The sequence below is a fragment of the Eptatretus burgeri genome, chromosome 23, assembly GCF_056783735.1.
Source record: "Eptatretus burgeri isolate ZD-2024b chromosome 23, Ebu_testis_v1, whole genome shotgun sequence".
Lineage (NCBI taxonomy): Eukaryota > Metazoa > Chordata > Myxini > Myxiniformes > Myxinidae > Eptatretus > Eptatretus burgeri.
The window spans coordinates 1,967,528-1,995,234 of NC_140983.1; the positions used below are offsets into that span (position 1 = coordinate 1,967,528).

At 43.6% G+C, this 27,707-nt stretch overlaps 4 protein-coding genes across 16 annotated transcripts in view; 3 read left to right on the plus strand and 1 right to left on the minus strand.

Annotated features, from left to right (window-relative positions):
• Positions 1-27,707, minus strand: part of LOC147007965 (F-box/LRR-repeat protein 4-like) — a 310,036-nt gene that overhangs the window by 162,320 nt on the left and 120,009 nt on the right. The window lies entirely within an intron of this gene.
• LOC147007971 (F-box/LRR-repeat protein 4-like) overlaps positions 1-27,707 on the plus strand; it is a 123,774-nt gene that overhangs the window by 3,720 nt on the left and 92,347 nt on the right. The gene's annotated exons all lie outside the window — the stretch shown is intronic.
• Positions 2,488-15,153, plus strand: LOC147007972 (poly(U)-specific endoribonuclease-A-like). Of its 3 annotated transcripts, XM_085866189.1 has the most exons (5): positions 2,488-2,755; positions 2,868-2,958; positions 3,196-3,349; positions 12,568-12,661; positions 14,174-15,153. In XM_085866189.1, the coding sequence occupies exons 2-5, from the start codon at positions 2,937-2,939 to the stop codon at positions 14,429-14,431; spliced, it is 528 nt and encodes a 175-aa protein (XP_085722315.1). In that variant the 5' UTR covers positions 2,488-2,755; positions 2,868-2,936; the 3' UTR covers positions 14,432-15,153. The 3 variants fall into 3 exon arrangements, with proteins under 3 accessions (XP_085722315.1, XP_085722317.1, XP_085722316.1); XM_085866191.1 differs by lacking the exon at positions 2,868-2,958 and having other exon boundaries at positions 2,501-2,759; XM_085866190.1 differs by lacking the exon at positions 2,868-2,958 and having other exon boundaries at positions 2,501-2,755.
• The window catches only part of LOC147007973 (splicing factor 45-like), a 51,622-nt gene continuing 44,011 nt past the window's right edge, over positions 20,097-27,707 (plus strand). The window contains exons 1-3 of one of the 7 annotated variants that reach the window (XM_085865981.1): positions 20,254-20,376; positions 21,736-21,995; positions 23,019-23,152. In XM_085865981.1, the coding sequence (XP_085722107.1) occupies positions 23,030-23,152 (123 nt within the window). In that variant the 5' untranslated portion in view covers positions 20,254-20,376; positions 21,736-21,995; positions 23,019-23,029. The other 6 variants (XM_085865983.1, XM_085865984.1, XM_085865982.1 and 3 more) reach the window with 6 other exon arrangements.

Sequence of the window (27,707 nt, forward strand, 5' to 3'; positions counted from 1 at the left end):
GGCAAGATACGGGTCACCCTGCGGGTGACATTGGTTTATTTTTTTTGTGTTTTTTTTGCCAGGTACCCCTTCCGGTATATTTTAATTGAGACCAGGTCACTCCACCTTGGCCATACTGATTCTACTCACCCAACAATGGAAGGCGGCCCTCTTTATCAGACATGAGATCAGGGCAGTCTCTCGAGACATATATTGAGCTTTCAATGCAGTCTGGCATCCTGCCTTGCTCTTTAAACACTCTGTGGCATCCAAGGCCATCTCCACACATGGCTTACTGACTTCCTCCACTCTTGTATCCAACATGTGACACTCGACAGAATCCTTTCATCCCCTGTCCCTGTCAAGGCCGGAGTGCCCCCAAGGCGGTTTTCTCGGCCCAGTCCTATTCCTAATCTTCATCAATGATCTATACGACTCTCTTGAAAAATCCCTCGTTATCGATTTGCTGATGACTCCACCCACCAGCAGGTTGCAGCCTCTTCCCTCTTTTCAGACGTTCCGAAATAACAAGATGGTCAAATGCTTGGAATATGTCTTTCAATCCTGACAATTCGCACTCTCAATAACTCTCTCCAAAAGGACTGTCTGGCAACAACAATCCACCCCCACCCCCTCACTAATTCCTCAACAATCCTCTTGAAGTTGAGCCGTTCAAACTCCTGGGTCTCACTCTTTGCCATGATCTTTCCCAGGCAAACCACATTTCAAAGTTGGCCTCCAAAGCCAGCTGCTGATTGGGCATTCTCTGTCATATAAAATCCTTCCTTGCTACACCTGAACTCCTATCCACCTACAAGGCTTTCAAATGCAGCTTGATGGAGTCCTACTCTCCCCTTTGGACTGGCTCCCCTGCCTCACATCTTGCTCAGCTTGACATCATGGAAACCAAGGCCTTCAAGATCATTGGTATCTCCCACAACGAAGCTGAGTCTTTGGACCTATATCACTTCGCCATCACAGACAGGTCGGTGGTCTCTGTCTTCTACCACCTCCTTTCTGGTCTTGCACCCTCTGCTCTTTCCGTGCTTGTCTCCACCTCCCCCCCAGGTTTCTGCATTGTGCACACATTCCATCACCAATCACCTTCTGATGAAACTCACATAATCCAAAATCACTGCTCACCTCCATTCATCCGTTCCTCTTTTCTACGGCCTGTGTAATCAACTTCCACATTCTCTTCCACCCAATTCGTCCCATCCAGGTCTTGTTCTCCACCATCTCAGATCGTCCCCCATCCAAAACCATGATCTTTTCTACCCCCGTTAACACCGCTCCCCCACCCCACCACACTCCCATGCACACTCCTTCCAAATTTCCAGTTTTCTCTCCCTGACAATTTGCTTCTGTATTCGTCTTGTCCGCCCCATGCGTCCTCTCCTAGCCCTCATTCCTCCCTGCATCCCTTATTCGTCCAAGTCTCCCTCTGTTTTGTCCATCACCCCTGCTGTTGGTGTTTCCTCCATCTCTCGACTGTTCCTTTTGGTCTGTTGCATCCGCATCCATTCAGTGTTCCAGCTCTTCTACGAGCCTTGACATTGTAGAAAATATATATATATATTTTTTTAAAACATGATGATGAGGTGGATGCAGTATTTTGAGCCTCAACACACCTTCCCGTTCACTGCATTTGGCCGTTTTCAGGGAGTTTTCATTGTGCGAAAGGATTTGCACAAATACACTTGACATTTAGAAAGTCGAACTGTATTGAAAAGTGGAAACGCATGCACTTGTGGTCGACGTGGTTTCTCCGATAACAAAAAACAGACTCACGACATTTACCATACCGACACAACTGACGCCATCATCGTTCCTGCTTGTTTTCACAAATTTCACAAATTTCACAAATTCATAAATTGCAAGGGTTTTGGTCCCAGCATTCCTTACTGGATGCTAATGGTCCTTTTGGAAGTCGATTCAAACTCTCACGGTACCCTTCGGACCCAACCAAGGTTGTTGTGCAGCCGCCGTTCCTGAGAGGTCTTGGGATTGGAGGACCGAAGCCTTCGATGATGGACGGTGACCAGTTGATGGTGATTGAATGAGGCACTCAATAATCTCAAGGAATTCTTAAGATCTCCCCCTCTCCCCACACCTAAGTGGAAAGACACCGTGGGATGCGTCACGTCCGCTGATGACTCCGAACAGATGGGTCCCTAACTCGATGTCCAATCCAATGGCCTGAGTCCTCATCAATGCCTCACCCTGCCTGTGAATCTCAGGGGGCAGTTTCCAGTGAGGTCAGGAATGGGACCCAGACTAGTTGGATAAAAGATGTTGTGCATCACACTTTGATCTGAGGAATTTCACAAAACTCTTCTACGATGCATACAGTAATCACGAAAAGCTGACAGTGGGTGTTGTGGGGTGGGGGAGTCATATATGAAAATAATGAGTCGGTTGAAAGGATTTAAGAGAGAACGAGAGGATGGATGAGTATGGGAAATGGAATTTTGTTGCCATATTTGGGTGGAAATGGGGAAATGGGGGGCGGGGGGGAATTGAAAACCCACATTTTTTTTCTTTGTGGTACGTAATTTGGAGATCTTTTTTTTTAGCTCATTTGGTGGTGTGCTAACTTTTTGAGGTGTTTGTTGCCTGGCACAATCCCCGGTGAAGTTGAACCAGGATAGAGCTCACATTCCGGTTCAATGACAGGAGGAGATGCTGCATCGAGAAGCATGCCGTTATCCCACTTGCCTGCAACTACTATATAGACGGGTGCCTCAAAGCCGCTATAGAATCTGAAAACTGCTTGGTAGGTCTGTGTATGTATGTATTTATTTATTTTAAGTTAATGAATAATTAATTTTGACATTTTTTTTAATTTCTTCATTTATTTTGATTTTTATTGAAATATCGTGTCTCAGTGTCTTCGAGTGGCATGCACATCAATCGCATACAAGATAAAGGACATCAGGAGACAGTCTTGTAATTTGATGGCTGGCAGGTGGCCCACAGGTACGCACACTCACCAATAAGCTGTTAAGCCTGGGTTTGAATCCTTACCCAGCTATAAACTGTCATCCTGCTGTTTCACAGGCTCATCGGTGTCCCTCGGATGGATGCTAAACTGAGCGTCCTGTCTGCCGGCATTAGTTGATGGACGTTAACGATCCCACTGTGTCCTTCACAAAGAGTAGGCGAGCTATCGCCGGCACCATAAAAAATAATAATAATTTCCTTCATTCCACACAGAAATGACTCTTCTGGGTTTGAGCACGTGTTTGTCGGTGAGACGCGTAGAACGCAAGAGGTCATCGGTTTCCACAACTGGATCCAGTTTTATCTCCAGGAGAAACGCGGCAATGTCGACTACATGGGCCACCATGCTCGTCGCCGGAAGAATCAGGTGGGTCTTGATACTCACCCAATTATTCTCGACAGATCGAGCCAAAAAGGTCTTTTTATTGCCGATCCTAATTCACCCTGAGCAGTCACGGATGAAGGGTATCACACAATGTGGGATGAACCATGAAGTGTGCACTGGCATCGAGTATATTCGACCTGAGCACGTCATGCGGGCAGATTACCTGCTCTCTGAAAGTCGTTAATGAGCCAGATGGGTTTTCACAGTTGACAATCTCATTGTATTTGGAAATTCTGAGACTTGCTCAATTTCCAGAAGCTTTGAATTTAACATCATCTTATTGTCCGCTGGATTTGAACCCACGACCTTTGGGAAGCTGGTTCGGCATCTTCATCACTCGGCCACCGCTGCACCCGTAGACATTGATGTTGAAGTGCACAAACAACACAGACACAAGAGTTACAAACTGGTCATCGCAGCTCGACAGTCACCGTATTTGTTAGCGCAATCGATTTATCGAAGGATAAGTAAATGTAGAATGTAGTTGTTATTTAAGCCTCCCTCTATTGGATAGGGGAAGGCTGAAAGCTGTTGGTGGGTTTGTTTCTTCAATTGGTGTCCCCATTTTTTTTCATGGTACCGCAGAGTTCCTTAGATCGTGAGGAGCAATTAAACCACCATTCAGCCGTTTGGGGGGGGGATTTTTCTTCCTTTTTGTTTTTTACTGCCAATGTCCGAGCTGTATCTCAGAGCTGGGCCTTCGCTTTCAGAATAAAATTTTGCATCAATAATGGGAATGAATAGGATGCAGGGGTGATTTAAAACAGGTTTGACCTTGACCCTAATTTTGAAGGTCATGACCTAATTATATACATTTTAACATTTTTCACCATGACTTGACGAAGATTCATCTGATCGGAACGAAATTGCCCTCTCCGGATAGCATCGAGCAAGGTGCATTCACACTTATTTACGCCACACCCATCCGGGTTAAAGGTCAAATGGCGGTCTGAAAAAAAAATGCGTTTTTGTCAATGCGGAATCTCAAAGACCGCTTGGCCTTCCAATATGTTTTTGCATCATAATAGTGTACCTGCACTGAAGTTGTGCACATGATATTTGTTTCATGTCCTTGACCTACTTTTTCAGATAGTGACCCAATTACTTAAAAACACCCTTCTGATCAGAACTTGAATAATTTTCCTCCGATTTTCATGATGTTGAATTTTATGGAGAGATTGAAGATGGGGACACATTTTCTATGTCGACACGCCATCCCTAAGTGTTTAAGGTCAAGGTCATATGGCAGTCCGAAAAACAAATACAGTCATCATTGGATTGTGAGTGCCGGGAGAGACTTACCATTGGCGATGGCTTTGTGATCACAGATGTCAAGATTTATGTGAACCCTTTGCTTTGCATCAAAATATTACACTTTGCTTTTCCTTTGCCATACAGTTATCAATACTGTATAGGATTGTGGAATATTGTTCCCGTTGCCGCCACAAACTTGTTCTGATCCTCCCCTATGCTTCACTGTCGATGTTGTACATTGATTACTCCAATGTTCTTCTTCCTGTCTCACAAACTTATTCATTGTTGCCGAACTATTTTTGATTTCCACTCATCTAACAGAGAAAAGCCTGGTGTTGGCTTAATGGTTAAAGTGGCTGGCTTAAGATCTTCGGGTCTTGAGTTTGAGCCGCTGTCTTTCCATTAAATATCACCAGGTGCGTTGACGCAGCCTGTCATCCTTCCGAGTTCAGCAAAGTATGAGTACCAGCTTACTGGTAACAGGGGCACTGCATCAGCTGCAAAGCCAATCTCCCAGCAATGGTGCAACCAGCAGCCACAGGTTGCATATAAAATAATAAAAATAGTCGAGAGAGAGAAAACATTTTCAACTTCGTTGATTCCACTGTTTATGGTCTGATCCTAAATTTTGACCTTTTTGTTTGGTTACCTCTTCTAAGCAGTGATTTTTTTAAAAGCACCTACATGTCCACTGAGACTTCTTGATGTGATTGTGCATCCTGCTGTGTTTTAAGGTTAATGGTGACACCTTCATTTCCAACAAACAGCATGGTCGTTGGCAAGATCTGTACGAGACTATCAACTATGATTAAAAAATAAAAGATACTTCCTAAAATACCTAATATCCCTTTTGGACAGGTTTTGCTCTCTAGCGCAATCCCTTCTGCCACGAAGTGTTGGTTTCATCTATGCTCTTCAGTTCTGCGTACACACCTGCAACAACGAGTCCTGCCTCACTTTTTCACCTGCAGTGAATATCATTTATGAGCCAACAATGCTTTTTTTACTTGACTGGAAACAGATATACTGGACAAGAAGAGGTGGGGCAGGCAGCTTACTCTCTCTCCGAAGGTCGTCAGGAGCCATGACTGCACTCGCACTATTGCTTTTGGGAAAACAATGAGTCGACTTCTTTAATTAACATTGGACGTACCAATGATGTGATCATTTCTAATTGGTTGGACAAACACAAATCACATTGGAAACTCCTCAAGGCCCTTGTTGAAGACGAATGCCAACCCACGTTGCTGTCGTCTGGTGCAGACCATTTTTGTGTGATAAAGGAGTGACATTCCCATCGTTTAATCTTTCCTCTTTTTTAGATCCTCGTGGAGGATCTCTAAGTCTTACTCACGTTGTTGTTCTTCATCTTCTTCTTCTTGTGGCCTTTTTTGTTTCACAGCCTCCAGTTTTCATCGAAACTTCCTGAAACTTGGAATATATATGCAAAAATACCCTGCGCAGACAGGAACCATCTCCGATTTTGAAAATTCCTCCGAGAAAAAAAAGTTATGACGTCAAAATATCTCCACTAATGGAAATGGCCAAAAATATTATCTCTGAAACTTGGCAAGTTTTTTGAATTCTGTTTGCGGGAATCGAACAGGGCATTAGCAGAGCTGAATTACCGCACATGATACTTCACTATGACGTCATATCAATTTTTATGACGTAATTCCTATTTTTTGACAGTTTTTGTTTCACAACCTAGAGTTTTCATCGGATCTTCGTGAAACTTGCCATGCATATGCAGAAAGCCCACGCGCAGGCAGTAACCATCTCCGATTTTGGAAATTCTTCCTAGAAAAAAAGTTGAAGTCATAATATCGCGCTAATGGAAATCGCCGACACCATTATCTCCGAAACTAGACAAGCTGTTTGAATTTTGCTTGCGGGAATCAAACCGGGCATTAGCACAGATAATTAATCGCAAACCTGATACATCACAATGACGTCATATTCGTTTTTATGACGTCATCATTAAGAGGATGATGATATCAGCTCATTTGAGCTTGTTCTTTTTTTTTTTCCTTACCCTTTCCACAATTATTTGCATTACTATCAGGAAGTTGGTGGACTTCCTTCGTGGGGATGGCACACACAGTCCATAGGTTCTATATATTGTTATTCTTGTTATTTTTATTATCATTATTATTATTTTCAGCCAAACTCAAAATTAGTTAAAGGTCAGGACTTGGTTCAAACATAAATCTACTGAATCTTACAGGAGGAAGTTCCATGACGACACAAAATTTTCAAAACTTGATGGGACTCCACAAAATAAACATTTCAAAGTAAGCAAAGCTGCATAACTACTGCATAACAGAAGGAAAACCCTTCTGTATTTTCTTCTGCCGTCTTTTCCAACAATACGTTTTCCTTTGTTCTTTTATTATTTGAATAACTATCATTTTCTTCGATAGGTTCATCTCTTTCCCAAGATGTCTTTCCGACCGATTGCCGCTCGGACTCACCCATGAAACCATTAAATATTGGAATGAGAGCACCATGACGGCCCAAGTCCAGGACACCACTGTGTAGCACAGACACCAACCTTTCATTGCCTCCTCCTGCTACGACGAGAGCTTGCACAGCGAAATACTGTTCGTTTTTGAAGCAAACATTGACTGTCAAATTGTACATCTCGCTAATTGCCTTTATCTCCAGGTTACCTGCAAATACGCCAAGTCGCCCCATGTATGCCCGATATTGATCTCTTGTAACAATACACTGTGGTATTCCATCTGATCCACATGGATCAACCGTTCCCACAACAAACTCTGAGAACCGGTCCCAAGATTTGCGTACGTAGTTCACAGTTTTTGGTCTCAATTCAACGTGGATGTTCTCAGCCTCCACTGATAAACCAACCAACCAACCAACCAACCATTGGGACCATACTCTGTACAGAGCGTCGGTGCTGCCGAAGCAGTCTCCTGGGCTCTCGGGCACAATCCTGGACGGGTCGCCACTCCGAGGCAGGATGCTTGAATGGCTCAATCATCCCAGCAAGCTGAGCGAGACTTTAAAATAAACAGTTACTGTCACCAAATATTTCATTGACTAAAAATCTCTGATTATTCGCACCAGTAAATATCGTCATAGCGACACACAAAATCTTGAGCATGAAACTCAACACAACACCGAGGATCATGACACACACAAACTTATGAATTATTGCAACGTATAATACAGTCCGACAAATGAGACTTTCCTTGGGGATGATTAGCAGTGAGGGGAGCAATTTGTCAAAGAAATGCACAGTTTTGAAGCGATCTCCAAAACAACAACAATCAAGTGAATGGGGCTCATCCATCCTCTCCCTGTCAAGGCTGGAGTGTTGCAAGGCAGTGTTCTAGGCCTCGTCATATTCCTGATCTTCATCAATGATCTCAGGAAAAATCCTCCTTATCTCTTTGCTGATGAGGCCACCCTCTGCCGTGACATCGATCATCCTTCAGACAGGAAGGTTGCAGCCACTTCCCTCTCTTCAGACCTTAAAAAATATCACAAGATGGTCAAACACCTGGAGCATGTCTATAAATCCTCACAAATCTCACACTCTCACTGTCGCTCTCCAAAGGGACCGTCTGGCAAACACCCCCATCTACTTTCTTCGCGATTCTCCTTGGGATCCCTTTATTTGGGTGGTGTAAAGACAATTGACCGTTGCAATCTGGATTACATACACTACTGCATGCCCGTAGGTGCGTGCCCGTACGTGCGTGGCTGCACATGCAAACAAACAAAAAACAACTTTCAAACCGCGAGCCACAAAAGACAATCACACAGGCCGTTCCTTCAATCTTGCGTTCTCGCGACACACACTTCCACACACAGTTAATTAAAATCCTAATTAAAATCAAGTTTACCTCCCTGGCTTTGCTTGCCATGACATTCGCTGCCATGTAACCGGCACGGCCCGTGACGTCATCGTCCACCGACCTACGCAGCCACGCCTACGCAGCAACATGTCATGTCATTGGTTGGTAAATAAATGGCCGCAGCAACGTGTCATGTCATTGGTTGGTGAATAAATGGCCGCAGCAACGTGTCATGTCATTGGTTGGTGAATAAATGGCCATAACTTGGGAAGCACTTGTCCGATTAATATCAAACCTTGAAAAGGCACATCCTCAGGTCCCCAGCAATATATCTGGCAAATTTCAATTAGATCGGACCAGTGGTTGTCGAGAAACAGCGGTCACACACACACACACACGCACACGCACACACACACACACACACACACACACACACACACACACACACACACACACACACACACACACACACACTCCTGGAATTATAGATAGATGAGGCAAAAACATGCCTAATGCTCATTACGGGCAATCTTTCTTTATCTTCACACTAGTCACTTTGAACACTTGGACAAAAGTCAAAATTACGTACAAAACATGCATGGGATCAATCGTGCATTTTCGTTTCGAAAATCGTAAAACCCTGGGACGCTCATCCCAAGGATTCCGTTTAACATCCATCCGAGGGATGGCACACACATTGAGGAATCACCGGGTGACCGGGTGCCTGTGAAGCACCGGGTGACAGGGGCGACAGTTCATAACCGTGTGGGAATTCAAACCCCGGCGAGACAGCTGAGAGGTGAGTGTGCATAACTCAAGGCCATCTCGTCAGCCCAACACATCACTCAACTTAACACACCACATTTTATGCCATACACCCAGAACAAACCATCCCCGCAATCCATGGAAACGCACAACACACACCACAAGCCACCCCATACACACACCACATTCAACACATAAATACACGTAAACACTAAAAACTCCTGTCATTTTGACGTCTTTAATTATGTTTTTCACACCAGCGAAATAAAGGAAGGTTTTGGTGTGCAATTTTATTTTTTGCCACACTTTTTTCACCAGTAAACACACACCTTTATTTGGGCGGTGTGCAATGCAACAACCAAAAACATGAACCAAAAACATGCGTACTGCTTATGTACATATAAAATACATCGTGCTTATTGATTTGGGATCATTCAAATTGCACTGAGTCATTGACTAACACCTAGACCTGAGGCCTGCCATCTGTGCTGCTTCACAAAATGGCGGTGCATGATTTTGATTGTGGGTCGAGTCGGTCTAGCTGTCCAACCAATGGGATGAAGGCAGTCTGTGGGCACATACGTACACACCCACAGTCAATGCATCGTCCAAAGATGAATTGGCTTTATCTTCCACACTATAAGAGAAGAGGTGTGTGTGCGTGTGTGTGTGCGTGCGTGCGAAAATGGCAACACACTCACAGAGGTGGCTGAATGGATCTTCGTCAAACCTTCGGAGGTTCATGTTTGAGTGCCGAGGAGTGTTTTAATCAAAATCAAAATTGAAATTTTTGAAGGGAAAAAAAAGTTTTTGGGTTTTTTTTTTGGTGGGCGGGGTGTGGGAGGGGATATTCTTTTTTTTAATTGCTCTGTAGTGTCTATGCCTTTGTAGCTATGTCAAAAGTAATATTAATTGATCCCCAACCCCATTCCTTTGTGGTTGTAGGGAAGTTTTTTAGGCCCCCACAAAAAATACACCCACGGGCAATGCCGGGTACCCCTGCTAGTATATAATACCGTGGAACCCCGACTTTCGTGGATTCGACATTCGTGGACCCCATGTATTCGCGGTTGATGAAATGTGACCTGCTTCTACATTTGCAGGCTGTGATTCACATTTTTGCAGTTTCTTCGCAGAGAAAAATAACCATCTCCCACCAGTGCCATGCACAACCAAAAGATACGCGCATAACACAGTTATATAACCATCTCCCAGCAACCACGCATAAAGTCTACATGTGCAAAAACCATCCCCCACAAAGAATGGTCACACTACCCACCCCTCCTCCATCCACCCACAACCCTTTCACCACCACTTATGTGCAGCGTGTCCTGGGTCTCATTATTTCTTGTCGTCCCGCTGTCTTGACCAACTAACCCTTATCCTAACCCTCAGCTGCGCCCCCTTCAATGCCCTCACCTGCACCTCCTTCGGTGTACAAATCATCAGCATCCTCGTATGTTTCCTCTTCAGAGGAGTTCACTGGATTCTAACTCATCATCATCATCACATCAAAAGTTATGTCATATCTTAAATAACAATTGGAAACAGTACCTGCTGTTTTTGTTTCTTATTTGTAAGCATTTTTATTGAAACTGTAATCAGATGCATTCGTTTTTCGGAATTTTTTTTTAATTTTCCCTTATGAATCACAAACCACCGGCAACCTATCCCCCTTTTTCCCATTGAAACAATGCCCCGATATTCATGCCATTTTCCAGGAACATATCCCCTGCGAACATCTGGATCTTACTGTATATCGTTTTTAGCCCTATCTCTCAATGGTGACGTCACTTTAAAAATTAATTCAGTCTCCGACTGTATAACATGAATTGCTGTAAATGATGTTAATTTCACAATATCCTATATTCAGCTTTACTTAAATTGTAAACCTCAAAACATAGTTCCCTTACCTTAAGTACGAACCTCAACCGGTAAGTTGCACATCCACACTCACACATTCCGTGTTTGAAGGTGATTGAATCTGATGTTTCAACGACATCTGAGAACAGCCTCTTTTACGAAAGAAAGAGTTGAACCGATAGCATCACCGCAGGCGAGTAGTTTGTTACCCTGTCTTTCGACGATTCAGTATCGGAAGGTCTTCATTCAAAACCGATGTGGTTGCATCATTTCTCGAGGCCGAAAAGGGGAACGTTTGAATCACATCAGGTGCCTTGGCAGAGCGACCCCTTCTCGGTACTTGGAGTGGTACAAACAACACTACATATTGCTTCAATCAAAGTACTTTGAACCTTTTGCTGGCGCCAATTGGAGTTCTGCCCAACAACATCAGACCGTGTTTGATCTGCAACCGAACTCTCTTTCCAAGACGAAGGATTCCTGAGTGACTCGTTTGGCCGAACCAAGATCGTTTCTATCAAGATCAGAATGACTCCCAAGTAGGCCGATGTGCTATTCCATGCCAAACATGCTGGGAATTCCGACGACTCACTATTGGGGTTGGCAGTTGATGACTTGGTTGGTTTGCTTCCAATCAGTATTTTAAAAAAGATATTCACACAAACTTTGTGGACCTTGTCCTGCTGGAATTCATTTTTGATTGGGGTTGAATCGTTGTTACCTTCTCCAGGTGGTGTTCTTAATTATTTCATTTTTTTTCTTATAAGGCTGGAATCACATCATTTTCATCAAGCATTTGGATTGTCCTGTTTACCGTTTCCCTTTGATCCAACGGCGTATGATGGTTGGATCCCAGGTTGAAATCCCATTAGACTATTTACATTTCTATGTTGTCCATCAATGGCCTTGTAACTCGCATTAAAAGTGAACTGATGTCTACTAATGCCGTGGATCAAACGTAAATGACAAAAGAATTCGCACCAGAAACATTTTTCACCTCCTGAGAAGGTGTTTTCATCAAGCCATCACCGAAGGACAGTTAATATTCAGCTTTAATAATCCAATTCATACGGGGAGTATGTTGAGGGGGGGGGGAAGGTTGTATATTAAGTAATCCAACAAACCTTATATGTCTGACAAAGCAAGCCTTGCGACTCGATCCATCAGACGATTGAAGAAATGAGAGGTTGAGGTTTTGTCCAAACAATTGTCCCAAAATCGACATATATCTATATATCTATATATATATATATTTTTTTCTTATAAAAATAATATGAAATTATATAATATGAAATTATATAATATGAAATTATATATATAATATATATATAATAAATATATAATTATATATATGAAATGAAAATGAGTGTATATATGAATTATATATATGAAAATGAGGATAAGAAATGAGTATATTAGAGGGACAGCGCAGGTAGGACGGTTTGGAGACAAAGTGAGAGAGGCGAGATTGAGATGGTTTGGACATGTGCACAGGAGGGAAACGGAGTATATCGGGAGAAGGATGTTGAAGATGGAGCCGCCAGGCAGGAGGAGAAGAGGAAGGCCAAAGAAGAGGTTCATGGATGCGGTGAGGGCGGACATGCGGGTGGTTGGAGTGTCAATGGAAGATGTGGAGGATAGAGTGAAATGGAGACGGTTGATCCGCTGTGGCGACCCCTAACGGGAGCAAGCCGAAAGAGGAAGAAGAAGATATATGAAATGAAAAATTATATATATATATATATATATATATATATATATATATATATATATATATATATATATATATATAATTAATGGAGGGAAAGTATTTTGTGTGTTTCACCGACTCCTCTGAGATGATTTGACCAAGGAAGTTGAAACTTTCAGGGATTACTCAGGACACATTGCAGGTGTGTTTCCTGAAGTTTTGTTAGATTCTATCAAGTTTAGTAAAATAACGATTTACAGCCATTTGTTTTCATTTTTGGGAGCAATCGAGGCAGAGGCCTGTTACCGATGCGCCACCCAAATAAAGGGATGCGTCGTAAGAACGTGTTGCACGCTTGGTACAAGATCACCGGTTGGGCGGGGTACTCTGCTATTGCATTAACAATCATAAAGATAACAAGTCTGGAGACGGCGATGGTTCACGAGCAATGTACACGGTTCGCCTTTTTTATTTTTTGACCTTCGAGGGGACTCCACGGGCAAACTGGCGGGAATCGGGAAAAACGTAAATGATGAAAGTTGTAGTACTCGAAGAGCACTACTTGCATACCAACTTTCATTCGAAACAGTTGAAAACCCTAGGAGCTCGATGCCCAATTTATTGATTTTTTTGACATTTTCTAAGTTTGTGACCTTGTGACCTTGACCTTGGGACGAAAATGAAAAAAATCGAGCTCCGTGGGGCTATGCAGGTGCCATTGGGCTAACCAAATACCGAAACCCCTGCCAGATTCGACAAACCCCCTCGGAGAAGATGTAACTTGAAACCGGCTACCCCCTAAAAACCATAATGGAAAACCATAATGCACGCCCATTCTCAGGAAAACACAACTAGATCATGATATAAACCTCCCACCCAAATTTTATCAGGATCGGATCAAAACCCACGGAGCTATGCTCGGGAGAGACAGACAGACAGACAGACACACACCCATAACGAATATAGTGGTCACTTACTGGCTCGTGAACCAATAACATGACCCGCCCGGGCCACTCCCATAGGGAGCGGGTGCTTTTCATACAGATGAATGAGCTGTGGTGTCATCGTATGAATGTTTTGAGAAGATGAAAGTTGTTTCCATCATGCTCTGGAAAGATAAAACCACAGTACCTCGTCGACGTGAACCACAAGAAGAAATTGCAATATGGAGAATCCTTTGCAAGGTTAAGAGGAATGATTTTGCTGCAGGTGTTGATTTGATTCGCTGACAGTGTTGTTGGATGTGATGAACACAGGATGAGTTTGTTTTTATCTCGTTTTTTAACCTTGTTTATTTTTTTAGGTTGGCTGCATTGTTTGTTTGTTTTTCCTTCAGTGACTTCCTTTCCTCCTTCCTGTTTTTGCTCCTTATTCTTGTGTGAATGACCCATTTGTTTGTTTCATCCTCAGCCTGATGAAGAAGACCATCTGTTGACCCTGCAGTTCAGTTGGAAAGAAGCGGTGAAGCCAAAAGGAAGTTCTTTTATCGGCACAAGTCCCGAATTTGAGATGGCCTTGTACACCGTTGCCTTCCTTCTCGGCACCGAGCGTTCGTCTAAGTATCGCATCCAAGTGGACGAGTACCGTTTTGATCTCGTGTGCCACCGCAGTGGATCCCGCATCGGGTCCACCTATCCCATTCTGCTGGATAGCAACCTGCCTGTGTAGGCCCTGGGGTTTCATTTTGAAATATCTGAATTCAGGCAGCAAGGTGAAGATAATTAACCTTAAAAGTAGTTTTGTAAAGTTTTATTTTTTGGCAAACTGGAGCGTAATGGGGCACAAGACCAAGAAGTTTGTTCAAAATCCAAGCTTCGATCTCATCATTGTTACTCAATCTTGTATGACTCTACCATATCTGGACCAGCACATTTGCATTTCTCAGCTCGCCAGTTGTATTTGGCCAACAAGGTAGCAACCATGTTTTGTATGCTACATAAGATTTGCGCTTCCGAGACATGTTTGTTAACGAGTTCTGTGATTGGTTAATGAAATTGGCTTTTGTTTATTCAACCACTAATAAGCCAGAAGCAATACTCGTAATTGTTATTTTCGGGAATTGGGTCAAAATGTTTCCTGCACTCGAACATGTATCCCCCTCCCCATATACTTTATGAAACCTTCATACAGGTACGATAACTCGTTTTACTGTTTCTTTGGTGTAGCTTTCCATTGAACTGAGGCTTTGTTAAGAACCCACAATTGTTAGACTTGGCTGGAGATTCTTTTCCTTTCGTTTCAATTGGATGGAAATAAGTCAGACCATTCCCTTGCATACATAATATGTAGATTACATTTTACCGTCTTTATTCCAGCCATGAGATGGTTCGGATCTCTCTTTTCATCCAATGTATTGTGATCAATGTAAATATAAAGACGGTGTCTGTCCAGTTTCCTGTCATCTCTTTCACAGCTTCGCACACAGTCACCGGACGTTGTAAGCATCATCTATCTATAATTCCAGCAATGTGTGTGTGTGTGTGTGTGTGTGTGTGTGTCTGTGACCGCTGTTTCTCGACAACCACTGGTCCGATCTCAATGAAATTTGCTAGGTATATTGCTGGGGACCTGAGGATGTGCCTTTTCAAGGTTTGGTATTAATCGGACAAGTGCTTCCCAAGTTATGGCCATTTATTTACCAACCAATGACATGACACGTTGCTGCGGCCATTTATTTACCAACCAATGACATGACACGTTGCTGCGTAGGCGTGGCTGTGTAGGCTGGTGCGAGCCGGCCGACAATGACGTCACGGGCTGTGCCAGTTACATGGCAGCGAATGTCATGGCAAGCAAAGACAGGGAGGTGAACTTGATATTAATTTGGATTTTAATTAACTCTGTGTGTGGAGGTGTGGTTGTCGCGAGCATGCGAGAGCGAAGGAACGGCCTGTGTGGTTGTCGTTTCTGGCTCGCGGTTTGAAAGTTGTTTTTTTGCACGTACGGCCACGCACGTATGGGTACACACGTACGTACGTGCACGTCCGAGCAAAGGAACGGCCTGTGTGGTTGTTGATTCTGGCACGCGGTTTGAAAGTTTGTTTTTTGCACTATGGCCACGCACGTACGGGCATGCACTCGTTCTTACAATTCTGCTTATGCCACCTATTCTTATTCCTTCCTCTTCCGTATGCTCCAGTCAAAGAGTTCACCGTGCTGGGTGACGTCATGGCATTCCATTGGGGAGTGCTTCAAGCACGACCATCACAGGATTGTGTTTCTCCGTTGAATCTGTTTATCACAGGATTGTTGTCTTTGTTCAATGGGATTCCCGTCCTATTAAATCCCACACCATCCCATCACTTGCCCTTTACCGTGTTCACCTGTGATTCATATGGTGAACTCAAACAATGCTGACACGAGGCTTCTAGTTGCAGTGCAATCTTTAGTACTCTTTAAGATGTCATGGTGCAAGACTTCTTAAGGCTAAGGTTATAATTAAGGCGAAGGTGCAAGACTTCTTAAGGCTAAGGTTGGCCAAAATAAGATCGCTGAAGCTTGTGACGACCGATGCGTTGAACACCTTGCAATGATGCGGAAAGCTTGATCTCTCCATTCCAGCCCAAACGAGCCATCTTGTGAGCAGTTCACTGGATGGTATCACAGCTTTTGCTTCTGATCAGGGCAGGGGAATCCATCGTAACACTGATTTTGCCCCTGGCAGGGGTGTTGGGGTTTGCAGCAGCCATCTTTCCCCTGACTCTCACAAAGCCATTTTTGCATATTTTGGATTGGGGGTTAAGGTAGAGGTATATCTTTGCACCCTGCTTGACATGGGATGGGTCTTGGGAGGTATTGAGGCCTGGTCTGGTAAGGTGCACCGGAGACTTCGGTTGTTGGAGACCGCTGAACCAACTTGTAGATCCCTTGATGAGAAGATTCTCTGCAGAAGGGTGGCTAAGTCCATTACATTCGGGAACATTTTCAATCAAAGGATGCTTTCAGACTGATTTGCTTGACAAATGGTTATGATCACAATACTGGAGTTACATCACCCCCAAACGTTGAGCGGTGGGACAGGTAAAGTGTGTGCAACAGCCAACAGTTGTGAGGATAGACAGTCTTATCTTCAACTTTTGTTCATATATTTATCCATCTGGAATAGTCTTGTGGTGCAGAAAACACTTTGGCATGTTATTGGCAAACTACTTGGAAATCCTCTGATTTACAAAAAAGAAAAATACTTTCAAACTACCAAAGTTGATGTATTGAAGTTTGTCCAAAGTTTCATGTTAACCCTTTGAACCCTGAACTCCTTGGACATTCGGCTCTCCCACCCTGGGCTCCCTGGAGAAAAATCCGGTCGCTCAGGTATCTGGAGGTTTGCATAGCTGCCGGTAAACCGGACGGTATATTGAGGTTTGAACAGCGGCTGGTAAAACGGCCACCAGGGTTCAAAGGGTTAAGACTTTTCGACTTGGGGGAAACTCACTGGTGAGTAAGATCAACATGACCACTCCATTACAGTATATTCACTGGGCATCCGTCCAAGACCCTTTGGAAGTGCCATGCTAAGCAATCATTTTTATCACGACATAGACAGTCTTGTCCGTTGTGGGATGGTGGAAATTAAGCGAACTTACCTTTGCCATCTCGTCTCGGATTGATTTCGCACTCGGCAATAAACTGTCTGATTGGTGTTTTGCATCACAAAGTGCGCCGTCCCGAGGACTGACGTTAAGCCGGGTGTCCCATTCTCTGGCATTGTAGTTCTTGGACGTTAAATATGGTGTCTTTCGTGAAAAGGAGGAGAATTATTGCCAGTACCCAGAGCAAATTAGAAATTCCTGCCCAAATCACCTTCAATCAAGCGTCAGGCCTGGCCAAGAGGTTCGTGAAAGACTGAGACCAAAACATATCCATAGCTAACCCCAAATAAAGAGGGGGATAATTGGGGCCGTTAACCCTCGAGTCGTTCACACTCTTCGTTATTGGGTAGACTTGCCCATACACCTGTGTGTCAAGCACCCAGGTGGTACACCATTCCAAGATTAAAGACGAAGTGGATGATATACAGAGCCTTAACAGCAAAACAATTTTGGTTCAGCAGGGAAAGGTTTTGGAGAAGTCGATCACATGGTTCGTTCAATGAAATACCATTTAGTCAAATATTGGGGTACTCCAGCATCGATAGGGAGAGGAGATGAAAGGGTTCCATTAAGAGCCACACGACTGCAAGAGTGGATGAAGCAAGTAATTCAGGAGTGGAGTTGTCCTTGGATTCAATAGGCATTGAGAGGAAGGCAGGATGCCAGATTGTATCAAAAACTTGATATATGTCCAGAGAGACAGCCCTGGTCTTATGTCTGATATTGAGGGCCCTCCACCATTGTTGGGATAGTTGAAGTAGCATGTCCAAGGTTGAATGACCAGGTCTGAATCTAAATTGATGATCTGAGATGAGGCTGTTGGAGAAAAGGAATGATTTTATGTCAACCGTGATGATGAATTCCATGACCTTGCTGATGTATGGAAGTCAGCTAATTGGGCTGTAGTTGAGGGGATCCGTCTTTTTATCGTAATGTGATGATGGCTGATTTCCAATTTCCCAGGTGGATATTGGAGACGGGTCTTGAAGTGTTAAAAAAAAAACAAAACAAAAAAGAAACTGCGAATACACGAAGCGTGAATGTTGAAGCAGGTCCCACTTTAGGACTCGCAAATACGTGAATCGCGGGGTCCGACAGCATTTCATGATATTCGGTCAAAATTACATCAAGAAACGAATGGAAAATGTGTCAATGACTTGAAATTATTCAACACATATATATATATATATATATATATATATATATATATATATATATATATATATATATATGTATGCCTGGTGTTGGCTTAATGGTTCGGGTGGCGGGCTTTGGATCCTCGGGTCCTGAGTTCAAATCCCCCTTGCTGTTGAATTAATACCAGGTGGGGTTGACTCTGCCCGTCATCCTTCCGAGGTCGGCAAAATGAGTGCCAGCTTGCTGGTATCCAGTGTCGGAGTGGCGACCCGTCCAGGATTGTGCCCGATAGCCAAGGAGACTGTTTTGGCAGCACCAACGCTCTGCAAAGAGTATGGTCCCAATGGAATGGAAGAAGACATTTTATATCATATGCAATGATTCATAATGTGTGTTTGAAAAGTTAATTGTCACATGTCACAAAAGTTAATTGTTAAAATGCCGTAATATTTTGTCCAAGTACTGCTAAACAAAAGGTTTTTGAAAGCGTCAATAAGGCGATTTGTGTTCTCCAGTGTTCAAGTTTATAATTCAATTGAAATAAAATTAAGATTTTAAAGATTGCAGAGAAAAGAAAAAAAAACTTTCCAGAAGTTTACCACCGTTGATTGACACGTTGCTGCGTCGGCGTGGCTGCGTAGGCCGGTGCGCGGCCGGCCGACGATGACGTCACGGGCCGTGCCGGTTACATGGCAGCGAATGTCATGGCAAGCAAAGACAGGGAGGTAAACTTGATTTTAATTAGGATTTTAATTAACTCTGTGTGGAAGTGCGGTTGTCGCGAGAACGCGAGAGTGAAGGAACGGCCTGTGCGGTTGTCGTTTCTGGCTTGTGGTTTGAATTTTTTTTTCATTTATTTTCTTTTGATCTTTTACACCACCTTATTTAACACGTCACATTAGTTCTTCGTGCCTGTTGTTTGTGTCCTTTATGACGTCTTGAAAAAAAAAAACAGTAAGTTTCCCGTTTGGAATAATTTTAAATTAGTCTGACTGCCAGACAGGCAGAGTAAAAAAAAATACCTCACCCCTTGTCTACGCACGTGCGATCGGCACGAAATACCGTACAATTTGTCAAATTCAGAAACTGCAGGTTCATGTTCCGATTCGTGTTCAAAATACTCGTACAACACTCAATATAACGGATAACATTTGCGGTGAAGAAGCATTTTCAGCGTCAAGACGACAGAAATCTCCCACGTGGAAACCTTTTGCGCACATTTGATGCACGTGCTTACCCCCGTTGCCCTCGCGCTTACTGGCGAATTCGCTTTCTCGAAATCGCCGCTTCTCTTACAGGAAATTCCAGAGTTTGCAGCAGCTCGCTTGGCCGTCTCGCGATTTCAATCCCTGATATCGCAGAGGAGTCGTGCCTGGTTTATTTTTCCTCTTCCAACCGATATATTTCCTCAGAACTACAAGGAAGCCCGTTCCTCCCGAGCGTCTTCTTTTCACCTTCCTCAACACGTTTAAAATGAAAATTTCGATGGAGCAGACGGACGGAGCACGACGCCGTGATCGAGACGAATCTCCACGGGCGAAGTCGCGCATTTACAATCACACGCGATGGTCGTTTTTTTGTTTTCACGTAATATATATAGAACGTCGAAGCTCTATCAAGAAACATTATATAGAGAAATACGAAATAAAAGTTACAGATCATAATGTTGAAAAACCTTAACACACTATTTATAACCCCTGACATAAGTTGCGTCACTTCCGTCGCTGCGCAGTGACGTCACCAGGTCGGTTCCAGTCGATATCGTCGACACGTGAATTTTTTTTTTATTTCTTATTTTTTAACAATGCAATGGAGCATTTTAACAATGCAAGTATTACAATTTGTTAACAGTTGGGAAGGAGGTGATCATGTCGACTCAAGAGTCAAGTATTCCTTTTGGACATTTTGTTTTTACTTTCAAGAAATGCCGTGAAACGAGTCTGTGTTGTTGTGATCGCTTCCACGTCGCTCGCCTGTGAAACGTTAGATGTACTGTCTCTTCTCTTGGGACTCCGGGTGGCGTCGTCGAACCAGCCAGGCGGAGCCCACAGCGACGACAAGAAGAGCTCAGTATCCGGGACGAGGTCGATGATAGCGAGAAGATTTCCAAAGTGGGGAGCCGGTTCGAGGTTGATGCCCAGAGCACGGAGATAGAAAACCTCGCAGAAACTGATATGATCTTTATAGGCCCCTCCCCCGTCCAACGACCTTCTGCGCATGCGCCCTCGTCATCCCTCCCATTGCACAGGAAGCATCGTGCGAATCGTTGTCCGCTCCCCCATTGGACAGGCGCGCGGGAAGCCAATTTCAATTTGCATCTTCTCCTAGGGGGTTTGTCGAATCTGACAGGGGTTTCGGTATTTGGTAGCCCCATGGCACCTGCATAGCCCCACGGAGCTCGATTTTTCATTTTCTTCCCAAGGTCAAGGTCACGAACTTAGAAAATTGCGATTTCGACATAAAAATCCGTCTTCTCCGAGGGGTTTGTCGAATCTGGCAGGGGTTTCAGTATTTGGTTAGCCCAATGGCACCTGCATAGCCCCACGGAGCTCGATTTTTTTCATTTTTGTCCCAAGGTTAAGGTCACAAGGTCACGAACTTAGAAAATTTCGAATTTTGACATAAAAATCATATGACCGCCCAAACTTTGAGAGCGAGGATGACAATATATTTTATGCATAATCTTGAGGTCATTCCCCACCTAAAGTCTTCAAACCATTTTGCTCTTTCTCGAACACCTTGCCCGTGGTGCGCCCTTCAAGTTTGTTTTTATGCTGATTTCATCAAAGTATGGATAATCCGATGAGTGCGAAATGCCATATAGCCTATATGATGTTATATTGTTCCTGGAATGTTCCAGAGGAAGTTTTGCACCAAAGGTCATAACCCTTGACCTTTGACCTTTAACGGTCACAAAGTTCAAATTTTCAAAGTTGTGGGAATCGAACCGGGTTTGCGACCTTCTTCGACGAACTAACTCCAATAAGCTATAGCACGTATCCTGTTTCCTTATTTTAATGTCCACAACATTGTTTTGTGACTTTTAAAGGTTATGTGAAGGTCAAATTTTTAAAGTTGTTGAACGAAACCGGGTTTTCGACATTTTGCAGCTCATAACCCGTCACTCGTACCACATCATGTTGATCATTTTTAAAACTTGGTCAAACATTATCACATTGTCTCATCCTTGACTTCTGAAACAATCTACATCGTCAAATACCGCTCGTGAACCATCGTCGTCTTCAGACTTGTCATCATTTAAAACTTCTGCACATTTGCTGTCCCCAGACACGTCATTCCCATCGTTGTTCAGTCGCAACTAATCCGGATACACCTTCCATTCACTGGGAGTAATTGATCAGTTTGTGTCGAGCACGCTCATCCGCTCGGGCCTTGCACCGACCCACACGTTCGGGAGTTTGCAGTCCAAGCAGCTGCCCTTTCGATGAGCTGAGGGAAGTTCTCCAAGTGTTTCGTTGTGCAAAGGCACACCCCTTTTGTCTCAGGTACTTTTCCAAGTATTTTCAGCCTCTTTCTGAAGCTTTGTGAGCCTATTTTGGTGACGGTCCTTATCTCATACACACTATATACTTTATGGTGCCCCATTTCCTTGGGTTCCTGCACATGTGCACCAAGCATTCTGGGGCGGATCACATCATTTCAAAAGTCCTATATTTAACAAGATATTTAATATCAGTGGAAGGATATTATATACTGTATATTATTGCGCAGAATTAATTTTCCACATTTGGATTTGTTGCTGTTGCGATGATTTTTTTTGGATTTTTTTTTTTATTTACCATTTTTAGCTCGCCTGTTCGAAGAACAGAGAGCTATCACGATACCCCCGGCGTGAGCATCAGCGTCAGCGTGAGCGTGAAAATGTTAAAGTTTTTGGTGCAAGTTATTTAGAAGCTTGCCATTCATTTACTATGTGGACGAGGATGCTGATATTTGGCATGGAGGTTCCTTTGGGGTATATTATTGATGTAGTGAAGTTGAAATTAAAAAATTATTTCAAATTTAAAAATTTTTTGACCTGTTTTGAACTTAACTTTTTTGTAGCACATCAACGTTAAAGTTTTTCCTTTCTCATGTTTTTATCTACCACACTATTTTTTACTGACTACAATATACAAATACATATATTGCTTTGAAATTATTTGGATCAGACTTCACTTCAATGCTTTATAAAAAAATATTATTAGACTTGTCTTTTAAAAACGATAAATGTATAAACAGGCGAGCATTGGGTGGCTTTGACACCAACTCTCTGGTTATAAGATCGGTTGTTGCCATAATTATTGCAATGAGACCCAGTGATCCCGAACGTTTTTTTTTCCCCTTCCAAGCAAACTACTGCTTTTAATTGATTTTTGTGCATTCCTTGTAACTTGAATGAGTCATGAGTTTCAGGAAGGTGTGGACGTAAAAGACGAGGGGGTTGAGTCGGATTTCTCTGCTGGTACTGGTGATTGTTGAGGGCTAATTTTTTGTGTGTTTTTTTATTTTATCAATTTATTTTGCAGTTTGGAGAGCCATGTCTCTGTACGATGACATCACCCTGGATGCGGGCGGCCCTCAAGCAAAGGGCTGGTCGAACAACTTCAAGATGTTGCAGATGCAGTTACAAGTGAAGAAGGTTATTCTTCCACAGGCAAAGGTGGGTGTCAACTTGCATTGTTTGAAGGGTTGTACAAATAATGACGCAGGGATGAAAAGAGGGGTAGCAGAGATGTGTGCCTTTCGGAGGGGATCTTAAACTGGTTATCTCTCGTGAAATGTGGTTATCAGTCGCAGAGGAAGCCCGGTATTGGCTTAACGGTCAAGATGGCTGACTTTTAAGATCTTCTCGCGTGCTGAGTTCAAGCCCCCTGCATGAATTAACATCAGGAGGATTGACTCAGCCTGTCATCCTTCCGAGGTCAGCAAAATGAGTACCAGCTTACTGGTAACAGGGGCATTGCATCAGTGGCGCAGCCGCGCCCCCAGAAAATGATGCAGCCACGCAGCCATAGGCTGCATACAAATAAATAAATCCACAGAGTGTGAGCTGGATTGAAAAATCGGTGAGCATCTTTTGCCAAATCCATATTTATTTTAACCAAGTAAAAGATATCGGTAAACGAGAAATGCATGCTTATGTTTTTTTAAAAGGCAAATAGAAATAGTACTTAAAATATCAGAATATGCCGAAAGTACGTACGTAACAATCGTACAATAATCTTCTCCAGACCCACCAGTCAGGAGGCTACCAAATTTGGGTTTTAACATTAGGCCAGGGTAAGGATGTTAAATTGCAGAGGCCATGCCGATCACTTAACCGGAAGTATCAAAATGGCCGACAGTCAATTTTTGGGAAAATTGCGTAAATTCCTTCAAAAATCTTCTTCTCCACACCCACTAGTCAGATTGCTACCAAATTTGGGTTACAACATTAGGCCATGGCGCAGATGAGCTACAGGTCCAGTGCTCCTATTTTAAAGTTATTTCTAGGAAATAAGCTCAGAGTGGGTCCGGACATCCGTCCGGCCATACGTTAACACTTGACTCGACCATCATCTCACAAACTACCCGACCGATTATGGACCAAATTTGGTACGATGCATTAGGACAGCAAGGTCTCATGGGGTTGTGCTCCCCATCTGGATGTGCCCCCTATAAATGGGGTTGAAGTGGGGTTTTGCCCCAAATATTTGTATTTTATTCAAAAATCTTCTTCACAGAAACCACAAGACAGATCCAGATCAAACTCGCCACAAGGCAACGGGACCATACCCGAACCTTAAGTTGTGCTCCTTATGGCCGTATCTCCTGGAAAGGGTGCCACGGGCCCCCTCCCTGAATCCCCCATTTTCACTAAAACCTCTTCTCCGCAACTACCTGAGCAATACGGACTAAATTTGCTGCAATGTATTGGGGCAGTGAGGTCTCATGGGGATGTGCTCCCCATCTGGATGTGCCCCCTATAAGAGGCTGAAAGGTGGGGTTTTGAAATATTTCCAATGAAAAATTTACAATGAATTTCCAATGAAAAAAAATTGCCTGATTATGCTGCTGTTGCTGTTTGATGGACAAGAGCTTAAATCCTTGCCCTAATGGCTATTTCTGGTTTCAATATTGCAAGTCCCACTTGCATGTCCACCAATTTACTAATGACAAGAAACTGACTGAAACAACTGAGATGTTGTGGAAGCAGCAATCTGAAAATAAATTTCTAGCAGAGACAGTGTGGTTAAAAAATAAAATAAAAAGAAGCAAGTGCATTTAAGTCCTGGAACATTTTGAAGTTGGTGTGTTTGGACTTTTGCATCCCATTTTTGTATAACTTTTTGAGTACCCACATAAAAAAGCTACAGGGTGATAAGAACTCTAAATATATAATTCCCATGCACTAAAAACTGTCTGTTTGGAACCTAATATTGTTGCGGGGCCAGGTATCGGCCGCGAGCACGACCGCTAGATGTAGCTGCAAGTCGGCCCGACCGATCGCCCGGAATGTATCGGTCGTCACCCCGGATAAGTCCGGAGCCGACGGGTCCTCTATCGGACCGAAATTCGCGAATGGATAGACCACGTGGGGTAGGGTCGATTGCCAATTTCAATTTACCTAAATACCCACGTGATCCAACTACCGGGGAAATTCACCCTCGACGGAACTCGTACGAAAACGAGCCTCTTAGCGCGCTCGTTCCATGTGCGATTCCGAGCGGTTTAATCGCCAAGAACCGTCGGTCAAAATGTCCCCTTAGGCCTGAGTTATTTTATAACTTGGTTTACGCAGTTCTTCAGTTAAAATGTAGGGTCGGTAGGTCGAAATATAAATATAAATATAATTTCAATTTTTAGAAATTTCTATATTTTTATGATTTTTTTTCGGATATTCCATGGAAAAGACAAGGGGAGGTGGGGAGGGGGGATAAATATAAATCCCGGACGAGGAGGATCTCAGAACACATTGAAGATGGAAAACCATTCAAATGCAGGATGCCATTGTTCACTGTATCATCTGATGTGAAAAACAATAAAGAAGGATTAAAACTTGTTTTTACAATATAGTCTGGCATGTTTTTCTTATAGGAACCTGTTGGATCATCAAACAAATGGAAACAATGCTGAGAAAATTACTGTCCAAGTCGTAGATGTGTGTATGTGCACACCAGTGCATAGTGCTGGATATGATTTAAAAAAGGTGTCGACTCGGAGTCAACACGCTCAAAACGGTCAATCAGAGCCATAACCAGCTTAGTTTTCAGTGGGCATCTGATCGTACCATCTCCCCATCCCCATGAGCACAGCAAAAGCTGATTTCTGGTCCGTTGAAGGCTGAATATCAGCATCTCGCATGGAAACTTTGACGTACTTGGCACCGAAATCTTTCAATACCAGCAGCGGTGTACAACTTTTGATAGAAACAAAATCGGCACGATCGAGAGTAGCGTGCGAATCATCCCTGCTGCTGCACTGAATTGATGCAATAGTTCGGCCAGAATATTCGTCGTCAAGATGTTGCATGATTAAATCACCAATACAGCCACTCGAATTTATACCGCTGACATATTTCTTTACAACTCATGGCTCGCAGACTTCCTCTCCTGTCGCAGTCACCGTGTGGCCCTAAATGGAGTTCTTTCATCCCCTCTTCCTGTCCAGGCTGGAGTTCCTTGAGGTAGCGTTCTGGGCCCTGTTCTTTTTCTGGTTTTCATCAATGATCTCTCCAACTCTGAAAAATCCTCTATCTGTTTGCTGATGACTCCACCCTCTGCCGTACCATCGGTCATCCCTCAGACTGGCAAGCAGCAGCTTATTCACTCACTGCAGATCTGGATAAAATCACAAACTGGTCCAACACGTAGAACATGTCTTTCAATCCAGACAAATCTCACACTCTCACGATGTCTCTTCGAAAGGACCGTTTAGAAACCCCCCCCCCATCTACTTTCTCAACAATCCTCAGGAAGAAGTCCTTTCTTTCAAGCTTCTGGGTCTCACTATCTGCCATGACCTTTCCTGGGAAAGCCACATTTCAAACCTCGCCTCCAAAGCCAGTCGCCGACTGGGAATCCTCCGTTGTGCAAAGTCCTTCCTCGGCCCACCTGAGTTCCTGACCACTTACAAAGCTTTTGTCCGCAGCCTGATGGAGTACTGCTCTCCCCTCTGGGCTGGTGCTCCTGCCTCCCACCTTTCTCGGCTTCACGCTGTAGAAACCAAGGCATTTCCGATCATTGGCATCTCCCGCAACGAGGCTGAGTCTTTGGGCCTCTCACTCATTCACCGCAGGTTGGTCGGTGGTCTTTCTGTCTTCTACCGTCTCCTCTCCAGCCTCGCCCCCCCCCCAGCTCTCTCTGTGATTTGTCCCCACCACATTTCCGCAGGGCGCTCAAGGTCCGCCAACAACCCCCTTCTGGTAAAACTACCAAAATTACGAATCACTGCTCACCTTCACTCTTTCATTCCTCTTTTTTCCCGCCTTTGGAATAAACTCCCTCACTCTATTCAATCCCATTCTTTCCTCCAGGCTTTCAAAACAGCTGTTCACCACCACCTCTTATCATCCCCCATCCAAATCCTCAATCTTTTCTACCCCCGATAATCCTCCTTCAAATTCCCTGCTTTCCTCCCTGAAAGTCCCTGTAATGTCCATCTTCTATTCCCCATGTTCCCTGTCCTATCCCTCTCCCTTCCACAGATCTCCTAATGTCTCTGTTCCCCACTGTTTTGTCCTTCCCATTCCCTCCCCTCTTGTCTCATGTCCCCTATGATGTGCGTTGTGTGTTAGCTCTCACACCAGCCTCGACAAGGTATTGAAAAAAACCAACAAAAAAAAGAAACAATCACTTTCGCCCCAGAAAGCACAATCATTCTGAACCACACTGGCCACTGCTCAGACGCCATGACCGAAGACGACTGCGCAGCTTGGTTAAAGGTGACTCGGCATTTTGGTGCGCGCACGAAATTATATTTTGAAAATAAATGCCGACATTTACATTTTGGGTTTTGAAACTTTTGCACCTTTGGCGGAAAATGTAGAAATATAAAAGGCTAAAAATGTGTTTTATATTAATTATATTTCATTTTGGCAAATATACCGTCGGCGGATCCGTAAACCAAGTCATAAAATAATTAAGGCCTTAAGGCCGTAACAGCTTTTACTAATCCTCAATCACGCGTCATGTCGAACCAATGAAAGAATCACCAAACGAGCTGATACATTTAAC

Excerpts from the sequence above, each read along its gene's own strand:
- LOC147007972 (XM_085866189.1), top strand. The coding sequence starts at position 2,937 with ATGGCTGGCAGGTGGCCCACAG. Across the intron at positions 3,350-12,567 it reads CTCGTCGCCGGAAGAATCAG|GAGGGAAACGGAGTATATCG; the intron begins GTGGGTCTTGAT and ends ACATGTGCACAG. Across the intron at positions 12,662-14,173 it reads AGAAGAGGTTCATGGATGCG|CCTGATGAAGAAGACCATCT; the intron begins GTGAGGGCGGAC and ends TTTCATCCTCAG.